Genomic DNA, 25,777 nt, shown 5'->3' on the forward strand with positions numbered 1-25,777 from the left:
GTAGTCTGTTAAGCGTGCGTAATTGTTTGATTGTTGTCGGCTCTGTGTAATCCAGAATGGCCGCCACTTTGCGTTTCAGAGGGCGGATGCCTTGCGCATCAATAGTGTCCGAGGAAATCGGTTTCGATTTCGCAGTGTAACTTCGACATGAGCTTGGGGGTTGCACCATTTCCTCCCCGCTAGAATGAACCCTGGTCATTTACATGGATTTACATTCGTGAACTATAAGTGACAATGTAAAGTAATTAGTACTGCCAACTTTATTTCTTAGTATTTATTCGTTTATTGAGAAATGGGTAAAGTTGAACTTTGGCAGTAAGATCCTATGGTTATAACATAATCCCCCGAACGCCCTGGTACAGACGAGGGTTGGCAGAGTCCGCTCTCACATGGCCACGTGTATACAGTCACTGCCAGGGGAGTTCTACTCATTACCTGCATGCGGTGGGGTGTTGTTTACGAAATTGAAAGGTCAAAAAGCAGATGTCCGGCGTTTTAACCAGGTTGGTGGACATGGAGGACCCACCAAAAGGAGATGGAAAAGCTTGATTCCAAACAAATAGTGCATGTAGGCTCCAGGATCCTGAGGGAACAAATGGTGTATGAACCTATTGTTGGTCACTCGCTACCATCAGACTGCATCTCCTAACGCTGTTCCAGAGCCTTGTGGATTGTACCTCTAGGTGAGAGACTCGCGGAGTGGCCTTAGAGAACCACCTGCTTCGGTTTGGGCGCCCGAGAAGTATCCTAGCCCTTACGTAAATGGACTGATTAAGTGTGGCGCATATAAATTTGGTCTCCCTTATACTAATATTTTTCTCCTTAAATAAATGAATAATCACTGTAAAAATGGTAAATTGTTCGATTAATTCTTGCAAAAACCCTAAATTACTGCTCTCTCTGTTTTCTCTCAATTTTTCAGCTCTACTTGTGCATTCTCGTTCTGGAATAATGAAAATTACATTTTTCTCTGATCACATTTACATTTTAAAATGTTTACTTCGTTTATACATGCCAGATGTAATGATGATTAACCTAAACAGAAATTTATCACCCCCCCGATCTACTTATCAATGTATTGGTTGGTTTTTAGATTTTATTTCAACGATTTACACAATTTTTATGTTAGAACCAATTTTAAATTGTTTCTCTTTATACCTTGGTGGTCGAAAAAATTTCGGTCGAACTCTAATCGCGCTAGTATTAACTTATTTGTGCTTGATTCTATGTTTATTGTATACAGTCCTGATACCACGTCGTCTTTTCATTTTGAATTCATGCTATTTATATGATGAATATAATTCAAGCAAGTGTAGTTTACGTACTGAGGGTACATGGTTTTTGTTACATTTTACATTGAGTCATTTAATCGTCGCCAATGTTTATTTCCATTATTTATCTGCTGTTTTAATTAATCCCGGTAATGTACCACAAATTCCATATAATACGTCTAGTAATACTAATACTACATGTTCACGATGTTTTTTATCACGTCCGAAAAGAGCACATCATTGTGCTATATGTAAAACATGTATATTATATATGGATCATCATTGTCCATGGACAGCTAATTGTATTGGTTTGTATACACATCGACATTTTTATTTAGCATTGATATTCATGAGTATTGGTGGGATATATTTACTAAATGTTGGTTGGTCAGACTTTCGAAGCTACTTATTGGAAATTAATCAAAATCAAGTAAGTTTCACTAGTATGTAGTGGAAAAAGTATTTCTCTTAAAATTCTTCTATTACATTGTTAAAATTGGATGGTGGTGTATATTATGATGATTAGTTGGTCGTAAAAGATGAAATAGCTTTTAAAATTTGTCTAACTGTTATAAATTTCTCGTATTACGATCCAACTATCCCTATTGCTTAGTATTCCCGGACACCAACTCACTCGACAAGTTCCCAAATCAGAACACGGTTGGACAGGAAAGATATCCTATTCCGAATAACAAAGGTAGTTGGAAGTAAGAAGCACAATAAGAGATACGTTAGTATATTTATAGTTTTTACATGAGATTTTAGAATCTTCTCCAAGTAACGACCAGCTCTGATTGGATGAGAATTATTCAATCAACGTGCACCAACACAATCGTGCACGCAATATACTTTAATTCAATTTATGTCCCGCTAACACTCACTAAAATGAATCCATGAATTAAACGTTGGTATTCAGCAATCTCTACAAACCTCTTTGTGGTGTGATAGTCTTTTGGTTAAGTTATATTTGAGAAAGTGTTTGTCTCTTTTTCGTACAGTAAAACTACAGAATAGACAACAGTTATGTCAGCTGTATAATACTGATTGAAGGTGATCACTCTACTGAGGAAATAGTAATTAGTTGTCATCCGACCGTTGCTGCTACCTTGACGTGGTGGTCGGGCTTGCCTATCGTGACGAACCAGTCGAGCTATACTGGCTAGAACAATCGTCCCTCAAGGTCCTACCATGCCAGGCAGGTCGGTTGAAGAGCGGTGAGACTAAAAGCAGCAAACCCAAGGTCCGAAGGCGAAGTCGTACTGCCGACTGTACGGAGGTGTGACAGCAGTAAGGTGTTTCCTTCAGACAACCAGCATGACAGCGATGCTGCCTTCCCACAAGGAGGGGTGGGGTTAGAAAAGGTCGACCCTAAAAATGCACACCTCGCCTTATCCCACGGATTTCCGTCTCCGGCGGTAAGGTCCTTTAAAGAACGGAGCTAACACAAAAACTACCCACAAAAAGGTCGTGTGTTACTGACCTCAAGCAGTTGCCCTTTGGGCACTGCGGTCACGCTCTCAGGTCATTAAGATCACTTCTAACCCCATTTCCTTTTCAGGTACCTCTAGAAGAACCCTTCCACGGTGTGGGCAGCCGGGAAGTGATAACTGCCCTCATACATCTAACAGCATTCAAGATCACTTTATTCATAAACAATCTCCTTCTTCACTTCCCACTATTCCTTCTACCTCAACTTTCAACACTAAACTTCCTCTTTCGTTTTCCTCCTCAAGTGTCACCATAGCCAACGATTCTAGTGCGCGAAACACTGTCCCAGGTCTACTAAAACCTCGCTCCAAACTACACATTAGAGCCTTCAACGTATGTACCCTAAGTCAAATCGGTCAACAGGCTTCCTTGGCGAAGACCCTAGAATCTCGTACCATTGATGTTTGCTGTGTCTCTGAAACACGCATACAGGATCCCAGTGTGGTCATTTACTTGACCTCGCCTCGCCAAAATGGACAGCCAATGAAATACACCCTCCGTGTATCTGGTGACCCCATGACTAGTTCTCGTGGACTCGCAGGAGTAGGCATAGCACTTATTACAAGGGCAGAACAAGCACTACTAGAATGGATCCCCGTTAACAGTCGCTTGTTTGCTGTCCGGCTAAATGGCTCCGTAAGAACCCGGAAGGATAGGGACACACGTCGTTGCCTTTTCGTCGTTTCTGCTTACGCTCCCACTGGCTGCAGCCCGGATGAAGTGAAAGATGACTTTCACAGAAAGCTCTGTGAACTTCTTCAAAAAGCTAAGCGCTCAGACATAGTACTCGTTTCGGGTGACTTTAGTACCCGATTAGGCAGCTTAAATCAAACAGAAAGACATTTAGGTGGGTATTTTAGCATTCCGGCTCAGCGAACCGATAATGGTGATCGTCTGTTGCAACTATGTTCAGACAATCGTTTTAGCAAGCACTAATTTTAAGCATAAGGAGAGACATCGTCTAACATGGCGACCACCTGCACACGCCATAGTGACACTTGAGGAGGAAAACGAAAGAGGAAGTTTAGTGTTGAAAGTTGAGGTAGAAGGAATAGTGGGAAGTGAAGAAGGAGATTGTTTATGAATAAAGTGATCTTGAATGCTGTTAGATGTATGAGGGCAGTTATCACTTCCCGGCTGCCCACACCGTGGAAGGGTTCTTCTAGAGGTACCTGAAAAGGAAATGGGGTTAGAAGTGATCTTAATGACCTGAGAGCGTGACCGCAGTGCCCAAAGGGCAACTGCTTGAGGTCAGTAACACACGACCTTTTTGTGGGTAGTTTTTGTGTTAGCTCCGTTCTTTAAAGGACCTTACCGCCGGAGACGGAAATCCGTGGGATAAGGCGAGGTGTGCATTTTTAGGGTCGACCTTTTCTAACCCCACCCCTCCTTGTGGGAAGGCAGCATCGCTGTCATGCTGGTTGTCTGAAGGAAACACCTTACTGCTGTCACACCTCCGTACAGTCGGCAGTACGACTTCGCCTTCGGACCTTGGGTTTGCTGCTTTTAGTCTCACCGCTCTTCAACCGACCTGCCTGGCATGGTAGGACCTTGAGGGACGATTGTTCTAGCCAGTATAGCTCGACTGGTTCGTCACGATAGGCAAGCCCGACCACCACGTCAAGGTAGCAGCAACGGTCGGGACTCGATAGAAGACTGTCGCTCGTATTGGAATACTTGTTTAGACTGATCACGCTTTAATACGAGCACGCATTTGTCTGCGCCTCACTGGACGCAAGAAAACTACCCTAAGAAGACCCATTAGGTTTGAACTGGAGGACGAGAAATCCAAATGTAAATTCCAGGAACAACTGAGTTCATACTTCGGCAGTTCTGTAAACGAGACTGACCCAGATGCTGCTTGGAAAGACATACTAACAGCTGTGGAAAAAGCAGTAATTTAAACCATATGGTTCCAAAACACCAATGGATTTCTTCGAAGTCCATTTCACTGATGAATTCGCGTAAACTCACCCCATCAGGCTCTGAACACGATGAAGAGCGTAAACAAATCAGATCTAGGTTGACTAAAAGTCTAAGGAACGATCGTGAGCAGTGGTGGGCAACGAAAGCAAAAGAGATGGAAAAGGCAGCGGCTGTAGACAACACCAGGTAACTCTTCAGACTAATAAAAGAAACCGGAATTTAGAAGTCAAATGTAAGTGAAACGATCTCAAAGAAAGACGAAACCCTTATCTGCTCTCAGCCCAGACGTTTATAATGATGGGCAGAACACTTTAAGGAGCAGTTCAGCTGGCCTTCAGCTACTGCACAACTACCCACTATTCCCAGACAGTCTGATTGGAACATTGAAGTAGGCCCCCCGACCCTACCTGAAGTTCAAAAGGCTATAACTAATCTGAAAATAGGAAGAGCAGCTGGTCCTGATGGATTGGCTCTTGATGTTTTTAAATATGGTGGTCCAATTTAAGCGATTAAGTTGACTAATATTTTGGCTAAAATCTGGGAGTTGGACGTAATCCCGCCTGACTGGTCACAATCACTTATTATCCCAATATATGAGGAGGGGCCAAAATCATCCTGTGATAACCATAGAGGGATTAGTTTGACTAACATAGCATCTAAAATACTAGCCTCGATAATTATCGGACGCCTAGCTAAGACTCATAAACTACTAGGGGGTCCGCTAAGCGACTTGGAATACGCAGATGACATAGTCCTGTTTGGTGAAGACGCTGGCAAAATGCAAAGTCTTCTGTTAGAACTGAGTAATAATGCCAGGATGTTTGGGATGCGTTTCTCCCCATCTAAATGTAAATTGTTACTCCAGGACTGGCCTGCGTCAATACCTGAACTAAAGATAGGGAGTGAAGTAGTCGACAATTGCACTTATCTTGGAAGTCTGATCAGCCCTAATGGGTTGGTGTCTAACGAAATCTCAGCACGGATTCAAAAAGCTCGTTTGGCTTTTGCCAACTTATGTCACTTATGGCGAAGACGAGATATCCGTCTACCAATTAAGGGACGAGTATACTGCGCAGCAGTTCGCTCTGTTCTACTTTACGGCTGTGAAACATGGCCATTAAGAGTAGAAGATACTCGCAAGTTACTAGTATTTGACCACAGATGTCTTAGAAATATTGCTCGCATCTACTGGGATCACCGGGTAAGTAATAGTGAGGTTAGACACAGGATATTAGGCAATGATGGTAAATCAGTTGATGAGGTCATGAATCCTCATCGACTGAGATGGTTCGGCTACGTGTTATGTATGCCTGAACACCGATTACCAAGACGCGCTATGCTGACTAGTGTGGGAGATGGTTGGAAGAAAGTTAGGGGCGGCCAAACCAAAACGTGGCATCAGTGCTTGGAGTCACTAACTTCTAGTCTGATCCATGTTGGCAGATGCAGACTACTTGGTTGGGGTCCGCGTGACAATCGTAACCAATGGTTGGAGACTCTAGGTGACATGACTCAGAATCGATCACAATGGAGTAGGTGTATACACTCTTTATCTTCCCTTAAACCTTGAGATTAAAATTGCTTCATAACTTCCTTCCTTCCTATACTATACCTTTATATACAACCTATCTTTTATATACTACCATCACTAAAGTGACTACTATAAATTTGGTGTTCATCCTATTGTGCTAACGAGTGAGGTATGGCAACTTGGACCGATGCATATATATGCCTGGTCCTGCGTTGTAGCTGACTGACTGAAGTAGTTGTCAACTGTGATGGGTGGATATGTCACGTATAATAAGCTACTATCTTATCTGAGTTACTTGGGAGAAGGCTTGCGATGACGTGATAAAAAAATGGAATCAATTAGAAAAATCATATTAACCACAGTCACGAAAACAGTGAATATTTATTCGAATTCAGTGCTATTACAGTTATCTGTAATTGGAAACTTTAAATATCATTGTTAAAAGTAAGTAAAAGTGGTGCACATACTTCCACTTTTTCTTGATGGAATTATTCCGTAACTTTCATTTTTATTCGAGTTATATCTCTTATTACTAAGGGTTTTCATTTAGCATCTGCTGATATTCAGTTACAGAAAAATTCAAACTGTTACTAATAATGTCTTCCTAGTGAATAATTATGTTAGTAATTACTTGACCCCGGTAGCTTAGCGAATAATACATCAGTGTTTAAGGCGACAGGTACTGGATTTGAGTCTCAGTGTGATAACTTGAACCAATATGGGTCTGTCCCAGACCTTATGTCTTCTATGTCTGTCTGGTAATACTCTCTCATTTGTATTTGGTTCAACAACTCATATGTATTAAGATCTTTTTGTTGGGATGACCCACAAAACTTCTCGCAATAGACATGACAAACTCAATAAACATTAAGAAGCATTCTATTCAATCAGCGTTTAACTAAAAGTTTTTACAGAAACATCACAAAAATAAAAAGTCACATGTAGAGTTTCTGATTGGCTGATTACTACACTGCTTCTATGTTTAGTAGCATTCCAGAATTTTCAGGAAAACCCAAGGACTTCTAAAATACGATAAAAACCCTATATTTTCTGTACATAAATGAATCTTTGGAATAAAGTGCTTCTCGCGTATTTTGCGTCTTTTCTCTCGTGTTCAAGTCGCTGTGTAGATTTAACTTGGGGGTTACGAAACTAGCTTAGGATCTGAATATAGCGTTCAATTAGCAAGACTTATCACTTTTCCTACCAGTTTACATTTAAAAGTGACGATAAAGCTAAGATTAAATTTTAAAAACGAATGAGCTATAGCTTCCTGATTACGTATATCTTAACTGAATATGATAAACATTGATACTTGTTACACTGAATTTCTGAAAGTTATTTACACAAGCCCTTGGTATTTTGATGCTGGGTTACACTATATTATATATCATCATTATATATCCACGGATTGATGTACGATTAGACCTACAGCTTTTGTACTTATTAACAAAAACTTGACTGTTTAAACAGTTTCTCAAGATTCAATAATTTATGTTCTATGTGGTCATCATCTTATTATATTTGTGGATAATCCTTTACACTTCCAAATTGGTTCTCATAAAAAATCACAGCTCATTAGATCGCTGCACAATAATAATAAAGTCTAGCCGTATATCAAGAATGTGTTGTATTACATTCAGATGTTCATTTTTAATTTTTAGATTAATATCACCGTAAAGTATTCATCAATTTGGTTCAGCCATAACACATATTTACCATCGAATAAATTCTTCATTCAATTGTATAAAGGATGTTTCATTTTCAGTGCAATTGCAGTTCCTTTAGTAATTGCTCTATGCGCTTGGCATACATATTTAATTAGTAACGGTGAGACAAGTATTGAACGACATATCAATGCAAAATTCACAAAAATATTAAGACAACGTGGAGTAATTTATCGTAATCCGCATGACTTTGGTATATTTTTAAATTGGATAAAATTTCTATGTCTTATTGATAAGCATGAAATGGCTAATTACGATATCAAGAAAAAATCATATCGTCTATATTTTGTACTTTGTAAAAGGTTTTTTAATCGTATTCTATTGCCTTCATATCATAAACCTTATGATGATGGTTTTAACTATGAATTGAATTTGAATACTGCTGAGTCAGTTCTAGAATCTTTGTCAGAGTCTGGAATATTGTAATGTACTTTCCGTCTTTGTAATTTTTAGATCTTGTTTCGCGTCATTTCAAAACTCTATATTTCTTTTTGTTTTCTACTTCGTGGTATATTACTCATTACTGTTCAAGCAGTATAAGTATATTCGTTGTCGTTACGGGTAGCTTTTGTGTTTTAAGAAAAACCATGTATTCTCTCAGTTTGTATTCGTTTTTATTTGCTTCGCAACAGCAGTAGAGGGAGTTGTGTCGAGTGCATTCTACGTCTTGTCAGTAACGGCGAACTACGTTACAGGATATTATTGTTAACAACTCATAAACTCCAACAAGTCATACACTATGTTCACTAAAGTTGGTCGAAGTCATCTGTAATGTAATACAATATTTTCAGTGGAGTAACGCGTTGAAGGTTACCAAATTGTCTGTTATCTGAGAAACATCTTGTAATCCCACCACCTCAAATGTTGAGTATTAAAACGAGTGATAAAAAATCTCCAGTGATTGAGTGCTGTTGTACGTGATGAGATTTAAAAAGCAGATGTATTAGGTAACCCTTAAAAAATCTCTTGACTCACAAATGTAAGAGTTACTAAACAGTTAGCTATTAATTAGATTATTTTGGGAAAAAACGAGAAAATGGTTCACTCACAGTTCATTAGACCAGAACGATGGATAGAACACTGGGAGAAATAATTCAATCTCCCTCCAGCTACTCTCGTGTTACCCAATCTCTTCAAACAATCTGAATAGGAAATCGATACGAATTTACAAACGCCATACTTCATCTGAAGCGTGGGAGAGCTAGATGATCTGATGAATTAACCCCGAAGATCCTTAAGGATGGCGGCATAGTTTTAGTAGTTCATTTGACTGAAAATTAAGTTTGGAAGGTGGAAGTTATCTAACCTGACTGGTCTCAATTTCTGATCATCACTGTATAAAATATATAGGAATCCTTTTTGTAATTATCACAAAGGAATTAGTTTGACCAATACAACGCCCAAAATATCAACCTTCATAGTCGTTGAACGTATGAGCGAAGATTGTAAATAGCGAATCTGAGAAAAACAGGCCGATTTTAGACCTGGTCATGCATTTATTGACCAAGTCTTTACATTTCGGTAGGTTTTAAAACATGCATAAATCAATGCTCCATGATAACCATATTACTTGACCTTAAACCGGGCATTCGATCGCGTTGATAGAGAGGTTGTATGGAAAAATATTTTCACGGAGAAGTGTACTGAGGAAGTAGGATAACCTTCTGAAGCTTTACTTTTTGGAAACTAATGTTTGAATTAGAGTTTCTGATGAACTAACATCCTAAATGGTAAACCCAACTGATGTTCGTTAGGGCGACCCATTGTTCTTAATTTTGCCGGTTCTTCCCGTTCCCAACGTCCGTTACCTCATATTGTACTATATTTCAATGTTATAGTTTATTATTAATCTACTTGTAAGCGGTTGAAGAGAAACTACAAAATACAATAAGTTCATATTATCTTGACTCAGTTGTTGTTTTGACTTTATTCAAATGAGTAAAAGTATGAAATGGGACTGTTCCGATTCGAAACAAACGTGGATTATTTTAAATCTCAGTTTTAAAAAAAACACAAGACTAGCATTGTTCGGAGCCGTCTACTGGACAAACGACGAAAAATACTTATGAAACTGCACTATTTGTATATCAAGATTATGAATGTATTTCAAGATTGATAAATTCCTTCAAAGCGATATATATATATAATACGAAATTGCGTAATATAATTAAGTTCGTAAAAATATAAAACAGTAGTTTGACTCTCACTTGGCTTTACAAAAAGAAAAGGTCGAAGAAATGAAAAGAGTAAAATGTGTTCGACTACTTAGTCAGGGTTGGCACCCATCATTATTACTTTTATTGATAGTAGTAGTATTCGCAACGATTAGAATACACAGTGTTCCAATGTTTTGTCTCTTTTTCATTTTAAAAATAATTTACACTTACAATATTTTTCATTCGTAATATCATCACAACAGTCATCATCTTCGATAATCTCACCTTCTTCTTCCTCATCGTTCTCCTCTCTATTGTTTTCGACGACATTATTATCGTGAGAGTTCTTGTCGTTGTTATCAAATACAGCAAACAACTCTTCGTTCTTTTTTTCTATGTCTTTCACTGTGTTCAGTCGTTCTGTTTTACTGTCGATTATTGCAACACCATCCTCCCCACTATCATTAGTTGAAGTTGATGTCTGTGATGATAAACATATTGAAGGAGAAGTGTCAAATCTTGACGTTGATGATACGGAGGAAAGATATGATGTTTTTTTATTTGTACATGAATCTTGATTAGAAATGTTTTTGTCAAAACAACGACGTTTAGCACTACTATACAATAATAATAATTCTTCACTATTGGTATCATTATTATGATTTGATAGAAATGATCGTTTCATTGTTCGGTTTCCACTATTACTCATTTTATCAGTATTTATGGGAGTATTATTATTATCATTAGTAATAGTAGTATTTGAAGTCAAAGTCGACATAATTGTTGTAGATGTAGGTCTATCTGAAATAAAATAATCCACCAATTGCTCATCCCAATTTTGTACTTGATCTAATATTTTATTAATATAAGGTTGTTTATATCGTTTTGAAATAACTGAGCGTTGAAAATCCAATTGACGAAATGTATCTGTTGAAAATTTTAAAAAGATTTTGAGATAGGGTGTTCAATGTTAAATGAAGTAAATAAATTTATTTCGTCATTTATTCAAACAAAAAAGAGCCTAGCTCATAAATGTATCGATCCAAATTGGTATACACTATACAATCAGCACAACGAGATCGATGGCTGAAGCAATCGAACTGTTTGTATCACTGATGGTAAAAAAAGACTGCACTGGTAGAATATGTTTCGAGAGGAAAGAATCAGTCTCTAGTATCGAGAAAAAATATGAAATAATGTTGAAATCCAGGATCTAACAGAATAAAAATAGTAAATAATCGTGCTTTACTGAAGTCGGTCCTTATCACACTATATTTTCAACTATTGGTAATAATGAGCGAAAGAACTCCGACCAGGTGGTTTGGACCTGCAAACACGGTTTAGTTAAACAGTCAGTGATTTCACGAACTGATGCTATGCTTTGGTTTGCCAGATGTTTGCTTTCCCGCAACTTACTCTCGTACCCCAGTCAACATCGTGTATCAAGGTAAAGGGTAAGTAGGCATGCATAACGCGTGTTACAATGACCTCAGTTGGTGGGTATTTGGAATTTTATGAACCAATTAATCATTCTTGCTCAGTACCCTGGGTTCATTCTGGAAACTGATAACCCAGTGGTCACAACTTACATATTCAAATTAGAGATACGTACAGATTGGTTTATTTGAAAATAGTTTACAAAGTCAAAATGTAGTTTAGAAACAATCGCTAGTTAGTTATTCACTGATGACTAACTTTGGAACGAATTCACTCGAGTTTTAATGAGAAGTTGTGACTTACCACGAAAAGATTCGTGCACTTGACTAATGATGCTACCCGATTATCAAGACCGAAGTAAGCGGAGCAGGGCTTGGTTCTATGGATTATGGGTTGAAATTCCAACGCTTTTAGCGCTAAACTATGTACCCGCTATCACATCTACAGGTTCTGGACACTATCTCTGACAAAGCAGTATTGGGAACTAAAATAAAATAGACTCAGTGCTTTCCAGTTTGCAGTGATATCAATTTCCTTATCATAATTATCCCCAACTAATACACTTAAATGATTCATTGATTAAAACGCTCGACTTGCAACCACTAAGTTCTAGGATCAAACCCGGCTTCATATACTTTGCTCTACAAAAATGGGCGGTACCACTATCCTGCACAATTAAAGTGTGGCTTGAAACCAGGTACAGGACTCTATCTGGTAAACGCGTGAGTAGTTCCAATATGGATGTTCTAAAACTTTAGTAAGATACCGTGACATACGGATGATGATTTCACTAAACAACCTGAAAGTTCACCGGAGTCAGATACTTGATTTTCCATGTGAAATGTTCCGCTAGAATACTGTCCATCAAAAGTTTTCCTAAATCCTTTTCTTGAACAACCACTGTATAGTTGACTGGCGATGATAAAGCCAAGGAGACTGTACATAATCAGAGTTCCCATCAAGACAGGAAGTTAATAGTAGTTCTTGTTTCATACCATTTTTGTGGTTCTTTTAAGGTTTACTAAAACGTCTAGTCCATATGAAAGAAGTTGATTATTACACTATTATCTCCGTTAACAGCTAACAACATTTCATAGTTATTCTGAAAAGTCTACTCAACGTTTCCACCAAAACTTTGAATTCCTCAATTCGTGTATTTCAATTTACAAATCCGTGTAAAATATGAAAATTCATTAAAACAACTTGAAAACTGGTTTCACAAGCGAATATTCGTGCAACAGACATATCAATATTGTATGATATATATTTCAACAGACGAATACTACTACTAATACTCACCTTGATGTAATTCCAATGCCTTTTTAGCTGCTTCCATTTGAGCTTGTTGAACAGACCGACCTTCACCAGTTGCTAATCGTTGACCACGAAAATAAACACCAACACGATAAACACGTTGATTAGTTGGCCCACTATGTTCTAAAACCTAATAAAGATAACAACATAACATAAGAGAATAATAAGTTATTCAAAACGTGGTACATTATTCTACTAATTAGTATGAGGCATTCTGTCCTTCTAAATTCAAGATAAATTGTCAACAAAAGCTGATACCAAGAGAAAAATTGTCGAAAAACGCCGAGAAAGAGCAGAAGTAAATAAAAAGTTTGTATTTGCCCGTTGTTGATGTTGAGAGTTAATTGAACTAAGCGAACCGTCCCGAAGAAGCCATTTAGTCACAAGTTGAAACTTGTATTTATGAAAACTTCGAACGTGGGTAGTATTTTGTTGTTGCTGGTTACCTGTTCAGATGATTGTTGATGAAGTGAATTCAGAAAAATTGTCTTTGCTGATCTCTGAGCATCTCAGAAAACACAACACCTCTAACATCCTCATCCTGAGCTACAAATGTGATCCATAATTTAAAGTCTACTATGGACACAATTCTAACAAAGATATGAACATTTTTACACGGTTGAAATAATGAACCAATCTAAGCCAGACCACGATTGGAAACCTGGAAGTGCTGGACAGCCGTTTCGTTCTAGTAGTATAAGGCTACTCAGCAGTGCGTGTCCACGATCTCTCACACAGGACACGAACCAAGGACGTCCGGTCTCGTTTGTGAACGCTTAACATTTAGACCACTGAATCGGCATCCAACGGTGTTAGTGTCTAACTTTAATCGATCTATGATCCTGCGCAACTCTTCACCCATTGCTTGAGGTGGAATGGATGGAATTCATCACTCTACATCAACTTTATTGACTATCAGAAAGCATTTGATAGCGTGGACAGGACAACACCATGGAAGCTTCTTCGACACTACAGCGTGCCTGAGAAGATAGTCATCCTATGATGGATTATATTGCCAAATCATCCATGGAGGACAACTCACCGACTCATTCAAGGTAAAGACCGGTGTTAGCAAGGTTGCTTACTCTCACCCTTTCTCGCGGTGATTGACTGGATTATGAAGACGTCAACATCTGAAGAGAAGCACGAGCTACAGTAGACAGCTAAAATGCATCTGAATGATTAAGACTGTAGCAAGCTCATTCAACTATTGTATTATTTGTGTGCTCTCTGTAATCTTAACATTTAATCCACATTGTAAATTTATGCGTGAGTCTGATTGAGCGCATGTGTCTGCACATCAATCTTTGATCTGTTCTCTTATTGGTTGTAAGCAAAGGCAATCAATAATGTATCCACAACCGATTAACACTCATAAATACATATGGATTTTTAACACACACACTTGTTTTCCCTGTGTGCTTGCTTTCTGCACGCTTGCGGATTTTAACCGAGCTTCAACAATAAACTGTTTCTATAAGTGGTGTTCAGGCTTTTGAATAATCTTGAGTAAACCCATAATTCTACTGGGAGATTTAGCCTGCATTAAATATTCAGTTATCGGGATATTATTTATTTATTGGAGTCAGATATAAAGAAATTAGTCCTCTACAAAAAGACTTCTCAGATGATCTGGCTCTTCTATCACACACGCAACAACAAATGTAGGAGGAAACGACCACTCTAGCAGTAGCCTCAGCAGCAGTAGGTCTCAATATAAGCAAAAGAAAAAGCAAGACTCCGATACGATACAACATGCACCAACCGAATTACACTTGACGGAGAAGCTTTGGAGGATGTGGAAACCTTTACATGCCTGGGCAGCATCATCGACGAACAAGGTGGATCTGATGCAGATGTGAAGGCGAGGATCGACAAAGCAAGAGCAGCATATTTACAACTGAAGAACATCTGGAACTCAAAACAATTGTTAAACAACACCAACATCAGAATTTTCAATATAAATGTCAAGACAGTTCTACTGTATGGGGCGGGGACGTGGAGAACTAAGAAAGCCATCATCCAGAAGAAACAGGTGTTTATTAACAGTTGTCTACGCAAGATACTTCGGATCCGTTGGTCAGACACTATCAGCAACAAGCTACTGTGGGAGAGAACAAACCAGATTCCAGTGGAGGAAGAAATCAGGAAGAAGCGCTGTAAGTGGATCGGACACACATTGAGGAAAGCACCCAACTGCGTCAAAAGACAAGTCCTCACATGGAATCCTTAAGGCCAAAGGAGAAAAGGAAGACCAAAGAACAAATTACGCCGAGAAATGGAGACAGACATTAGAAGAATGAGCAAAAACTGGATAGAACTAGAAAGGAAGGCCCAGGACAGAGTGGGTTGGAGAATGCTGGTCGGCGATCTATGCTCCATTGGGAGTAACAGGAGTAAGTAAGTAAACAGTAAGAATAAAAGTCCATTAATAGGTCCCGGAAATTACCCATACTTATGTCTTCGCTAAAATATAACAAGCACTTCCGGGTTTTCAATCGTGGTCTAGCTTAGATTGGTTCGTTATTTCAACTGTGCGAATACTACAATCTCCACAAATCCCCACACTGATAAAAATATGAATTAATAAAAGGAAAGAAAAGCAAGGGTTCTGATTATTCTCAGGGATATTTTGAGCAATCAGAACGCAGATGAAACAAGTGTATAATCACAAATGGAAATAAAAATTTTGTAACCTTTGTTTTAATTGAATAGAGTACGGTAGAGAAACAAAAAGGAGTTTTCATTCGATCACTAACTTTATAATGTGCAATTTCTGGATCTTCATTTAATGAACGGAATGTAAGACAACACTGTTGTAATTTTGATTTGGCGTCATTCCATTCTTGTTTTAAAATAAACTCAACAAGACGTGGCCAAAAACATATTTGACAAAAACGTTCAACCCATGCTAAATCTTTATCCACAAATAATGCACCAATAAATGCTAAAGTGAAAATCGAAAAAATATAACAAGGAAAAAAGAGAAACATTGATATTATGTAATTGGTGTTTTTTTAATGTAATGAATTAAAAATGGTTATATCAGTACAGATATATGGCATAATAGTTATTTCACAATCTGTCAGTCAGGTCAGTAGACCAAATGTACGTTGGTTCAGTTACATTTCACATCAATAAGGAAAATGACAAGACGAAAGGGGGAAAAGTCAAAACAACACTAATAACAGCAAAAAAAATTTAGTTCATGATATTAAACTTCAAATTCAACACCCTACAATAACAGCCACTATATACTGACTAGTGGTTAATTTCCAGAGATGTTTCCCGGAATTCAGCTGAGGCCGTAATTAGTACAGTCGTTTAGAGGCTCTATATCTGACTCCTTTGGATCATTTCTGATTGCTACAAAATAATTGTTGTCAAAATAAACATCCTGACTATTCTCGTTTATTATCATCGATTTAAATCACGTTGTTGAACAACGGGATTAAATGAGTCAAATACGAAAATGAATTTCGAATACGTATATTTCATACAATCGCCGATCCAGACAAGAGACCGGAGGAGTGAGGAGAAGAGAACGAAGCGAAATGGCGCGCAGTGGGAAGGCGTGTGAGCCAACTCAATTCAATCAAGTGTTAATCGATATCTATAGTCAAATTAAGTTACAGACATGTGATGAATAAGATACGAGGTGCACACATAAACTCATGTAAAAACAGTCAAGGTTGATAAGCAAATAATTGACAAGGCGGAAATTAGTTTGTCCAGATGCTAGAATAGGCTGTATGGGCTCAACAAAGCAACCGACACTACAGTCCAGCCATATCGGATATGTGATAAATATCAAAAATTGATGATAGTCGCACAGTATCGTGAATGAATAAGAGTTGGAGGCTTAAACCATTGTATGCGCTGACTCAATGATCTGAAAGTTAGGTGCTCGGTGTGAGACCTGGAGGTCTTAAGTTCAATACTACGTGGAGTCGTTAATTAGCTAACAAAGCAGTTATTCAGTGCTATCTGGGTTTTAACAGTTATGTAACGAAAGTCATTTTGTGGTGTGAGGCTTTAGATAAGGCAATTTTAACGTCATGTAATGGTAATAGCTATAACAAACGAACGAATGAAATCAAAGTACGAACAGTGTCAAATTATAATAACACATTGTCTCATTCAAACAACACTTGATTCGTTGATATTATGAAGCTTTAAACGTACAACAACACTAAATAGTCACCGTTATGTATTAAAATTGATATGAAGTTCCAATTTCTAGTCAAGTTACTTGTATACAACACTAAAAAATGACTAGTCAAATTTTAGTTTTAAATGCCCAACCATTTAGATTCTGTCTGAACATCCGAAAATAAATATACATAAATTAGCATCTAGGTAATATTCGCTACGAACTAGCCTCATTCTGAGAAACACTGTAAGTCAAAGAGGATGGGATATTTTATTGTTCCTTTGATTTAAATCTGCGATTCGTCAACACAATGAGCACCTACAGTGTTAGAAATCATCGCGTAACTCCTAAAAAAGCTGTTTAGAAGTCAGTGAAAATTTTCACGAATATTTTGGACATTCCAAGTTGATAGGACATGTCTAAGAAAGAACAATTACTTACGCTTAGCTAATTTTGATTAAATAATTATCATAAACTTGTTAACAATCTTGGCATCTTTCTCGAAACTTGGAATTTAAACGTGGTCCTATAAATAACTTTAATTCATGAATATCATTTTATCTTTTAAGTTTAATTTTCATATTTCTCACCTGACTTTTTTCCGTTAAGAGAAGGGAGTGTTTACGAGTCAAAGATTTCATACGACTAAGAAGATCGCTTAAAATATTCCGAGTACAAAACTTATCACGTGATTGACCATCAAAAATATAAAATCTAAAAAAACTAATCATAATGTTGTTTAGTGTTCAACTTGCTCACAGCCAATCCTTCTCCTAATTCCTTAAAGCTCAGTGCCTGACAAAACGATGAATTTTGTTCGATCCTGCCAAGACTTCGTACTTAAACCATTTGACTTTAAACCGTTGTGTACTGCACAGTTGAACTTCCAATTCTACCTAGAACTCAGTTTGAATAAACATGTAGTACAGATAAACAAAATAAACTGTACCACTAGACTGAGTACATACATATTATACACTGGAAATGAGTTTTACAACAAAAAGGAATATAATTTATTAATAATAATAACAATAATAACAGTGGTGATTATAGAAGTCAACGTAATTCATAATCTCATAATTACCTTCCAGTAAATCAGCTCTATATTTTACATTTTGATTTTGTGAATTATTACAATTGTCATTTTTATTTCTATCTGAATTAATAACTTGTTTTTGGCCACCTTTTTTATTTTGTTTAGATTTGAGTATATTCGAGCTTTGACAACTTATATAAGTAGTATTCAAGGAAGAATTTGAATGTTTCGATGTGTTATTATTAGTTGTATTATTGTTATTATTAATTTTACCATCGTATTTATGCATACTATTATCTTCACGACGTATAACATAATGTTCTAAGCCTAACTCACTACATACAGATGCCTGTGTATATTTATTCACTAGTGAATTTTTTAACAATGATAAATGTCCTTCATGATGTCGTGGAAAATGTCGAAATAAATAATCTGTCGATACATATTTCAATAAAGAATCCCCAAGAAATTCTAAACGTTGATTATCACCCCTAGAAATTAATACAAGTAAACAAAATAGAAATGAGTGAAAATAAGATATTCGAAAAATAAGTGAAAGGTGTTACATCATAAAATACCACTGACAGTCAAGTGGAAAAAAAAGTACGAAATGAGTGAGAATTAGGAGCAAGGAAAGTTTTTTTTTCTGTTTTAGTCTGAAACTGATTAATTAACTAACAGTTTTCAGTCACCTATTTTCAAAATGTGCAAACATTGTAATAGATTTTCAGATTTTAGGTTTGTTTCAAATTATTTGATAATTATGTCTGATAAACGTCTGATGGACTCATCGAACCCTGTTTAAATAGCTTACATACTATCAGGAGATTGGTTACTCTAAATTTTGGCGAGACTACAATGGTGGTTGGAACTGTTCGGTAATAAAATTCGTATAATCAAGGTCTTGTACTATTCACACTTTGAACAGGTTAGTGATAACATTCCACATTATGAAGTTGGGTGATGTGAGTTCTAATCCCACAGGAAACATTAGTCCTCACAGGATCTCAAATACACCTTGTTGAATATTTACTTTCGAAAAAATACGGGCCGAGAATGTTTTAATGTGATCAAACACATGGCACTGAATAAGGTCATCATTATTGTTGGCATCAACAATGGGTATATCATCTATATATATATCATCTATAAACAGTGAAATTTCTATACTGGATGTATTATAATAATTCACCTCATGAATCAATATCGATCTGCCAGTTAGAATTTAATTAACAAAGCAGCAATCTCATAATATACTATGATTACAAAAATAATAACATCCGTCAGTAAATCCCCTTTCAGAATTTCAACACTAGTTTTATCTACACTATGATTAGTGTTGATGAGAAATCTGAAATTTTTTCTAATGAACTACAAACCGAATACATATACATATTTCAAATTGCAAATTGTGAAACGAAGCGAATACAAAATGATGAGGTGATGATACACAAAAATACGACAACGAATAACAGTCTAATATGTTTCATCATTCCTAAAAAGTCTATTGATTTGAGAAATTATATGAACTGTTAATTTGTAACAGTAAACGCTTATAATACTGACTTCTTGCCCAACTGATTGAGGTGAAAAAAATAGAACTTATTTTTATTTACTAAGTACAGGTTTATGTATTTGACTTCAAATAATACATTGGTTGTGTGAAGACTAGAATGATACTACAACCCGGCTGTTTACATTAAACTGGAAAGAGCGAATTTCGAACAAAGGACCTAGTTGATTGAAAGTTGAGTGTTTAGTGTAGACCACAAAGTTATTGTTAATGGACACATCTCTATGCACTTTGATCCGTAAGCTTCAATCACATATCAATATAGTGAGATCATTAATATTTTCACAGATGACATTGCAATTTTTTTGAAAATATGTCATATTACCAATGATGAAAGTGTATAAACTCGTAACAATTTTGGGACTAACTAAAGGTGTTATAATTATCTCAAACTTATTCAAAGCTTTCCTCTAAGACGTAAGATAGCCGTATGAGACTTATAATCAGTACGTTTAACAAAAGTTCATCACATTCTCTCAAAATAATTGACAAAAAAAGTCAAATTTCGAATATCAAGAACTTAACCAAACAAGCGAAATTACCATCGTCATCATAATTAAAAACGGAAATCCCTAATTTATAGGTTGCATACAACCTTCGTTAAATAACCGCTGAAAACTAGGAAATACTGTGTCGCTATTACGTTTTAGTATGAGACACCATGCCAGCGTGCATTCACCAACCAACCAGAGGCCGAACACAGAACCTTCGGGTCTCTTAGCACTAGAACTAATGGTATAGGCTACTGAGAGCTTCCACAATAAAAGTAAATAGCTGTCCAGTTACTTTCTGGTTTTAAATGGTAGCCCAAACTAAGATTGATATCTGTGATGGATACAACCTACAAATAGAACCAATCTTACACAAAATCTCTTGACTTAAATGAATTTTTTATAAAAAAATAACTTACAATGTGTAAAAATTAAAACCAGTTTTTCGTATAGTCATAGCACGAGCAAGTACACGTAGGTGTTTAAATTTTATGCCCAAAGTATCTTCTAATGTACACAATTTCTAGAAGGGTTAGTGGATGGTAGATAGTTAGTTGGGAAATGACAAATATAAAAATATGAGGACATTTACATGAATATAGTTTGTTTTTCAAAAGAGAAGACTTTGATTGGAAAGACCAAAACAAAAATAAAACAAACAGTTTGATAAATTACGATCAATAACTTTTGGGAGTATTCAGACGATCGATAATTATGGAGATACTGCTCTTCTACTTCAACTGAGCTACCTGCTCAAGAACTTCATATTTGTGTGGTGCAGATTTATCTTAATCTCCAGTTATACTAGTATTTTTGTATTTTAACTGAAATATTTCGATAGAAAAAGACTGGTTACAATATATGTTGTCTGTTTAATAACTAAGCGAAGTTTATAAAATGCTTTCTTTAGAGAATATCAGGGCACATTATTCGTTTGATTTTAAAAATACTGTTAACCGATGTCATCTTTGTTTACATTCTGCAAAACATCCCTAAAAATTGTTAGAAGTCAGACTATCCATTTGCCTCGCTTTTTTGTGTTTAGTTATCGCTAGATTACCATAGTGCGCCCTCCCTCCCAGCGACCATTTGCAATTAAGGGGACAAGACTCGATTGTAGGGTGGTAAACTCTGTTGAGTAGAGGAACTGATCTAGAACACATTTTACTCAACCTTAGAATCTCTACTAGAATTGTGTGCACAGACAATTGTCTTTGCACATTTGTTTTATCATTTATCATCTGAACAGTGAATCAGAGCCGAAGAAACTGCATATCTTCGATGTCTTATAAAGAAACTCAAGAGACCACCTACTGGAAAATGTACGTAGGAGTACATGGAAGGAATATTAGTGCAAAATAATGTAACGTGAAGTATTGAAAGACCATTGGTCATTCTATGGCATTCATTCCTAACTTCAACCATTCATTTTTTAACTAAGTCATGCAGTCCTGAATAAGTATTATACAAGTGTAAATGACATCTTTAACTTCATAATATAGTTTTAAGACACCCAGTTAGTATTTTCGGATTCCTAAACCCTTATTTGGTTGAGTATACCGAGAACTAGTCAATCCGATAGAATTATTTATTTCATCATGTCAGTCATTTCACTACATTTTATTAAATAGATTAAAGCTCGTCAATAGCACGCATATTGTACGTAAATGAATCCGGACATTAATTATGTACACATCTCATCACGGAACGTCACACTGACACAAAATTTTGTTGTATTTATGATGTGGATAAATTTAAAAACAATTATCAAGAATTTTCAGGTTGGTTTCCTGGTTCCACCTTGTTTGGTGCTTGGAACTATTCACGTTTCGTAGAACCTGAATAAGCGAGGGTATATTTCTGGAGAGGAATATGCTTGAAAAACAACTGTACTTATCTTTTCAAAGTTGAAATCATGAGTCAATTGAAGCTAGACAACCATCGAAAACCTGGAAGCACTGGACGGTTAAGGGCTTCGGCTCGAGACTGTAGGTCCTGGGTTCGAATCTCGCGAGAGCGGGGTCGTGGATGCGCACTTCTGAGGAGTCCCATAGTAGGACGAAACGGCCGTCCAGTGCTTCCAGGTTTTCGATGGTGGTCTAGCTTCAATTGACTCATAAACTTCAACTTTGAAAAATACTGATATCTCCACAAATCCCCTTCTAACTGTACTTATCATATAATCAATAATATCCAGTCACTCAGTCACCCTTGAAAGGCATAATAACGACCATGTCGAACCTTACCAAACGATTTCAATTAGAATAGACTATTCCAGTTGTTAGCCTGTTTATTTATTTATTTAAAAACACAAATATTGGTACAAGAGGGCACCAGATATATATGCGCCCCACAAAACAATGAGAATGGGAAGAGAAAGGGGGAAGATGCGTATATATAAAAGGAAAAAATAGGATGAAAAAAAGAGAAGAGTAATGATGGGGGGAACTGAAATGTACAACCAGAAGACTCTTTCAGTTAAGAAGGTTATAACCATTCTTTATGAAGAAAGTAAAAGAAGGTTACAGCAGGATCGCCACTGGATTCTATCCTGAGCCATATCTGATAACGTCTCTAGCCACTGTGTTGCACCATCTCTCGGACCCCAGCCAAGGAGTCGTGAAGGACCAACAGAAGACAACTCTTTGCAGCATTCTTTCATACCACGACACCATGTCATACACTGACCACCTCTCCGCCTTTTCCAACCAGTCCCAGAGTCGGCAAATAATGCACGACGTGGAATTCTCTGGGACGACATTCGTAGAACATGTCCAAGCCATCGAAGTCGGTGTTTCAAGATGGTGACACCAATCGAATTATCGTCTCTGCGCCCGAACACACGATGCCGAACCTCTGCATTACTAACATGGTGTTGCCACTGGATGTCAGCAATCTTTCGGAGACAACGATGATCGAACACAGAGAGTCGTCTAACATTCTCAACTCGGAGAGGCTAGGTTTCACAAGCATAGAGCAAAACTGCTATCACAGACGCGTTGCAGATCCGGCCTTTTACAGCCAATCTAACACCACGAAGGCGCCAAAGATGACCCAGATTGACTCAGTCGCTCTAGCTTTCATTATACGTGCATCAATCTCATCACTCACGCCCCCACCAGCACTTATGTAGCTACCTAGATACACGAACTTCTCAACTACTTCAATCTGCTCACCATCCAGGGTGAGTACAGGATTAGAATCCTGCCAGTCTTGTAGGAGTACTTGGAGAGTGCAAAGCACATGACGTGCCTGTGGACATTGATTGCCAACTGATTAAGTGGGGATTGCATGCCTTGGGTATTATCGCACAGTAAGACAATATCATCCGCATACTCAAGATCGAGAAGTCTTTCTCCAGGCAGCAGATTCACACCGCCATTACTTACATCCATCAGAGGTGTTTCCATAACGTCATCGGTAGAGGTAGAGGAATGGTGAGATTGGGCAACCCTGCCTAACCCCACTGCTTGAATGGAACGAAGGAAAAAGGTGGTTGTATGCCCTCACTCTGTCTGAGGTGTTTGTATACAGGGTCTTTAAGATGTTAATAAACTTCTCAGGCACACCCTTCTTCAATAGACAATCCCAGAGAACAGTCTTGTCCAAAGAATCGAAGGCAGTCCTGATATCAAGAAGCACTACGATTGTTGCCCTGTAATAAATATGACGGTGTTCTAACATTTGGCGGAGGGTGAAGATATGATCAATGCATCCTCAACCAGAACGAAAACCAACTTGCTCCTCGCCAGTCAATCTTTCTCAGGTTTTAAGCAACCTACGAAGAATGGCAGAAGCCAATGGTTTGGACGCAATCTGAAGTAGACCTATCCCCCGATAGTTGTTATAGGAACAACGTGAACCCTTTTTAAAGATAGGGACAACTATCGACTCATTCCATGACTTAGGAACACTTTCTAGCTCCCGAACCTTTGTAAGCAACGCAGTCAATTCCTTATCCAGAAAATCACCACCATCTTTAAAAAGAGCCGGAGGTAAGTCATCTGGTCCCGGTGATTTGTAGCGTTTCAAGAGTTGGAGTTCCTTGCGGACTTCCGCCTCATTTGGTGGAGCAGTCGTCACCGGCCAAGGAGACCAGGGCAATTTGGTCGATGTTGTCGGAGCTGCAGGCCAGTTGAACTACCCCTCGAAGAATTCCGCCCATCGTCCAAGACGTTGATATATGTTAGTGATTAGCATCCCGTCATCCGCACAGACTGTTTCACTTACACCAGACTTCTTGTTGCCAGTGGCTGCAACTGCTGCTTCCAACTCATTAGCACGCTCCGACCACCAGGCTTCTCGGTCCTTACGCAAGCCTTGCCCAATTTCGCTGCGTAACAGCCTGCGTTTGTGGTCATACTCACGGTCACCCGGAGTAGACCGACGGGCTTCAATGATTTGTAAGGAGCCAGAAGAAGCCCAGTGCTTATAAGCTGGACGTTTCACGAAGCCGTAAGCGACTTTACTCACCATTTTCATGGCGTCATGAAGTTGCAACTAACGCCCATCTATAATTTTCGGTGGGATGGTAGCTAGCCTGGAAGCTAGCTGCGCTCGATACTTACTTGCAACAGAAGTTGCAGCCAGTTTACTAACATCGATCCGTTGATGGTGGTCAATCCTTCGGCCACTCAAAAGTAAGGTGAGATTGGCGCAGACCAGGGCAGGATCAGAGTCCAGATAAATACTCCAAAAGGAGCGGCAGTCTTGTGCACAACCACACCAGCGACTGCTGATCGCGATGTGATCAATCTGAGTCCAGGCTTGAGATGCAGAGGGAGGACGCCAGGTGGCACATCGGCGATGACTTTGCCGGAAGTTAGTGCTAGCCAGAAACAGGTTGTGGTCTGTACAGTTGTAGTAGACGGTCCCCGTTATCTGTCCTGCGACCAACAAGTCCCCATCGGCCACCTAAACGACTCTCTTCTGTGCCTAGACGCCCTATGTGAAATTCGTCGTTACCAAAAGTCAACCGAGCTGCTCATCTGTAAACTGCCTTTCCAGCGTTTCGTTCGGGAGATCGAGCAAGACATTAAGACCGATCTAGGTTTCCAAAGTTCAGCAGTTTCTGCCCTCCAGGAGGCGAACGAAGCCTATCTTGTTAGCCTTTTCGAGAACACTAACTTGTGTACCATCCATGCCAAATGTGTAACCATTATGCCAAAAGACATCCAACTGGCCCGTCGAATCCGTGGTGAACGAGCCTAAGCCGACCTATGGAAAAACTGACCTGTGAACGCCAAACGGCTGAGAGTGGGGAGAGTCCGCTCTCCCTCTCGAAATGCTCACACATGGCCACGCGAATATATAGCATCTGCCAGGGAAGTCCTACTCACTGCCTTCTCGTGGCGGGGGTGTTGTTCACAAAAGTGAGAGGATGAAAGGCGAATGTCCGGCGCTTTAACCGGGTTGGTGGATGTGGAGGATCCACCTAGGGGAGTTGGAAAACCCTGATTCCAAACCAATGGTGCACATGGGCTCCAGTATCCTGAAGGAACGAATGGCGTATGAACCAACTGTTGGTCACCGGCTACCATGGGGTTGTATCTCCTTACGATGCTCCACTGCCTTGTGCACTAGACCTTTAGGTCAAAGGCTCCGGGTGTGGCCCCCTAAGAAAACCACCTGCTTCAGTCTGGGCACCTGGGCAGTATCACAGCCCTCACACAAA

At 38.3% G+C, this 25,777-nt stretch overlaps 2 protein-coding genes across 3 annotated transcripts in view; one reads left to right on the forward strand and one right to left on the reverse strand.

Annotated features, from left to right (window-relative positions):
• Positions 1 to 1,122: 1,122 nt before the first annotated feature.
• On the forward strand, positions 1,123 to 8,369 carry Smp_142520 (putative zinc finger protein; the record flags this gene model as incomplete). Its single annotated transcript, XM_018797571.1, is given in 4 exon segments — positions 1,123 to 1,701; positions 7,881 to 7,920; positions 8,108 to 8,109; positions 8,115 to 8,369. Coding segments are annotated over 4 exon segments (876 nt in total).
• A 1,656-nt stretch (positions 8,370 to 10,025) lies between these two features.
• Positions 10,026 to 25,777, reverse strand: part of Smp_142510.1 (putative ribonuclease III) — a gene marked incomplete at both ends in the record, with an annotated part of 47,181 nt that continues 31,429 nt past the window's right edge. Inside the window, 6 exons of one of the 2 annotated variants that reach the window (XM_018797572.1) lie at positions 10,026 to 11,026; positions 12,836 to 12,980; positions 15,610 to 15,797; positions 18,088 to 18,159; positions 18,346 to 18,530; positions 20,523 to 20,626. In XM_018797572.1, coding sequence (XP_018652601.1) covers positions 10,305 to 11,026; positions 12,836 to 12,980; positions 15,610 to 15,797; positions 18,088 to 18,159; positions 18,346 to 18,530; positions 20,523 to 20,626 — 1,416 coding nt within the window. The remainder of the gene's footprint in view (positions 11,027 to 12,835; positions 12,981 to 15,609; positions 15,798 to 18,087; positions 18,160 to 18,345; positions 18,531 to 20,522; positions 20,627 to 25,777) is intronic. The other variant, XM_018797573.1, reaches the window with a different exon arrangement.

The sequence above is a fragment of the Schistosoma mansoni genome, chromosome 5 (assembly GCF_000237925.1).
Source record: "Schistosoma mansoni strain Puerto Rico chromosome 5, complete genome".
Classification (NCBI taxonomy): Eukaryota; Metazoa; Platyhelminthes; class Trematoda; order Strigeidida; family Schistosomatidae; genus Schistosoma; species Schistosoma mansoni.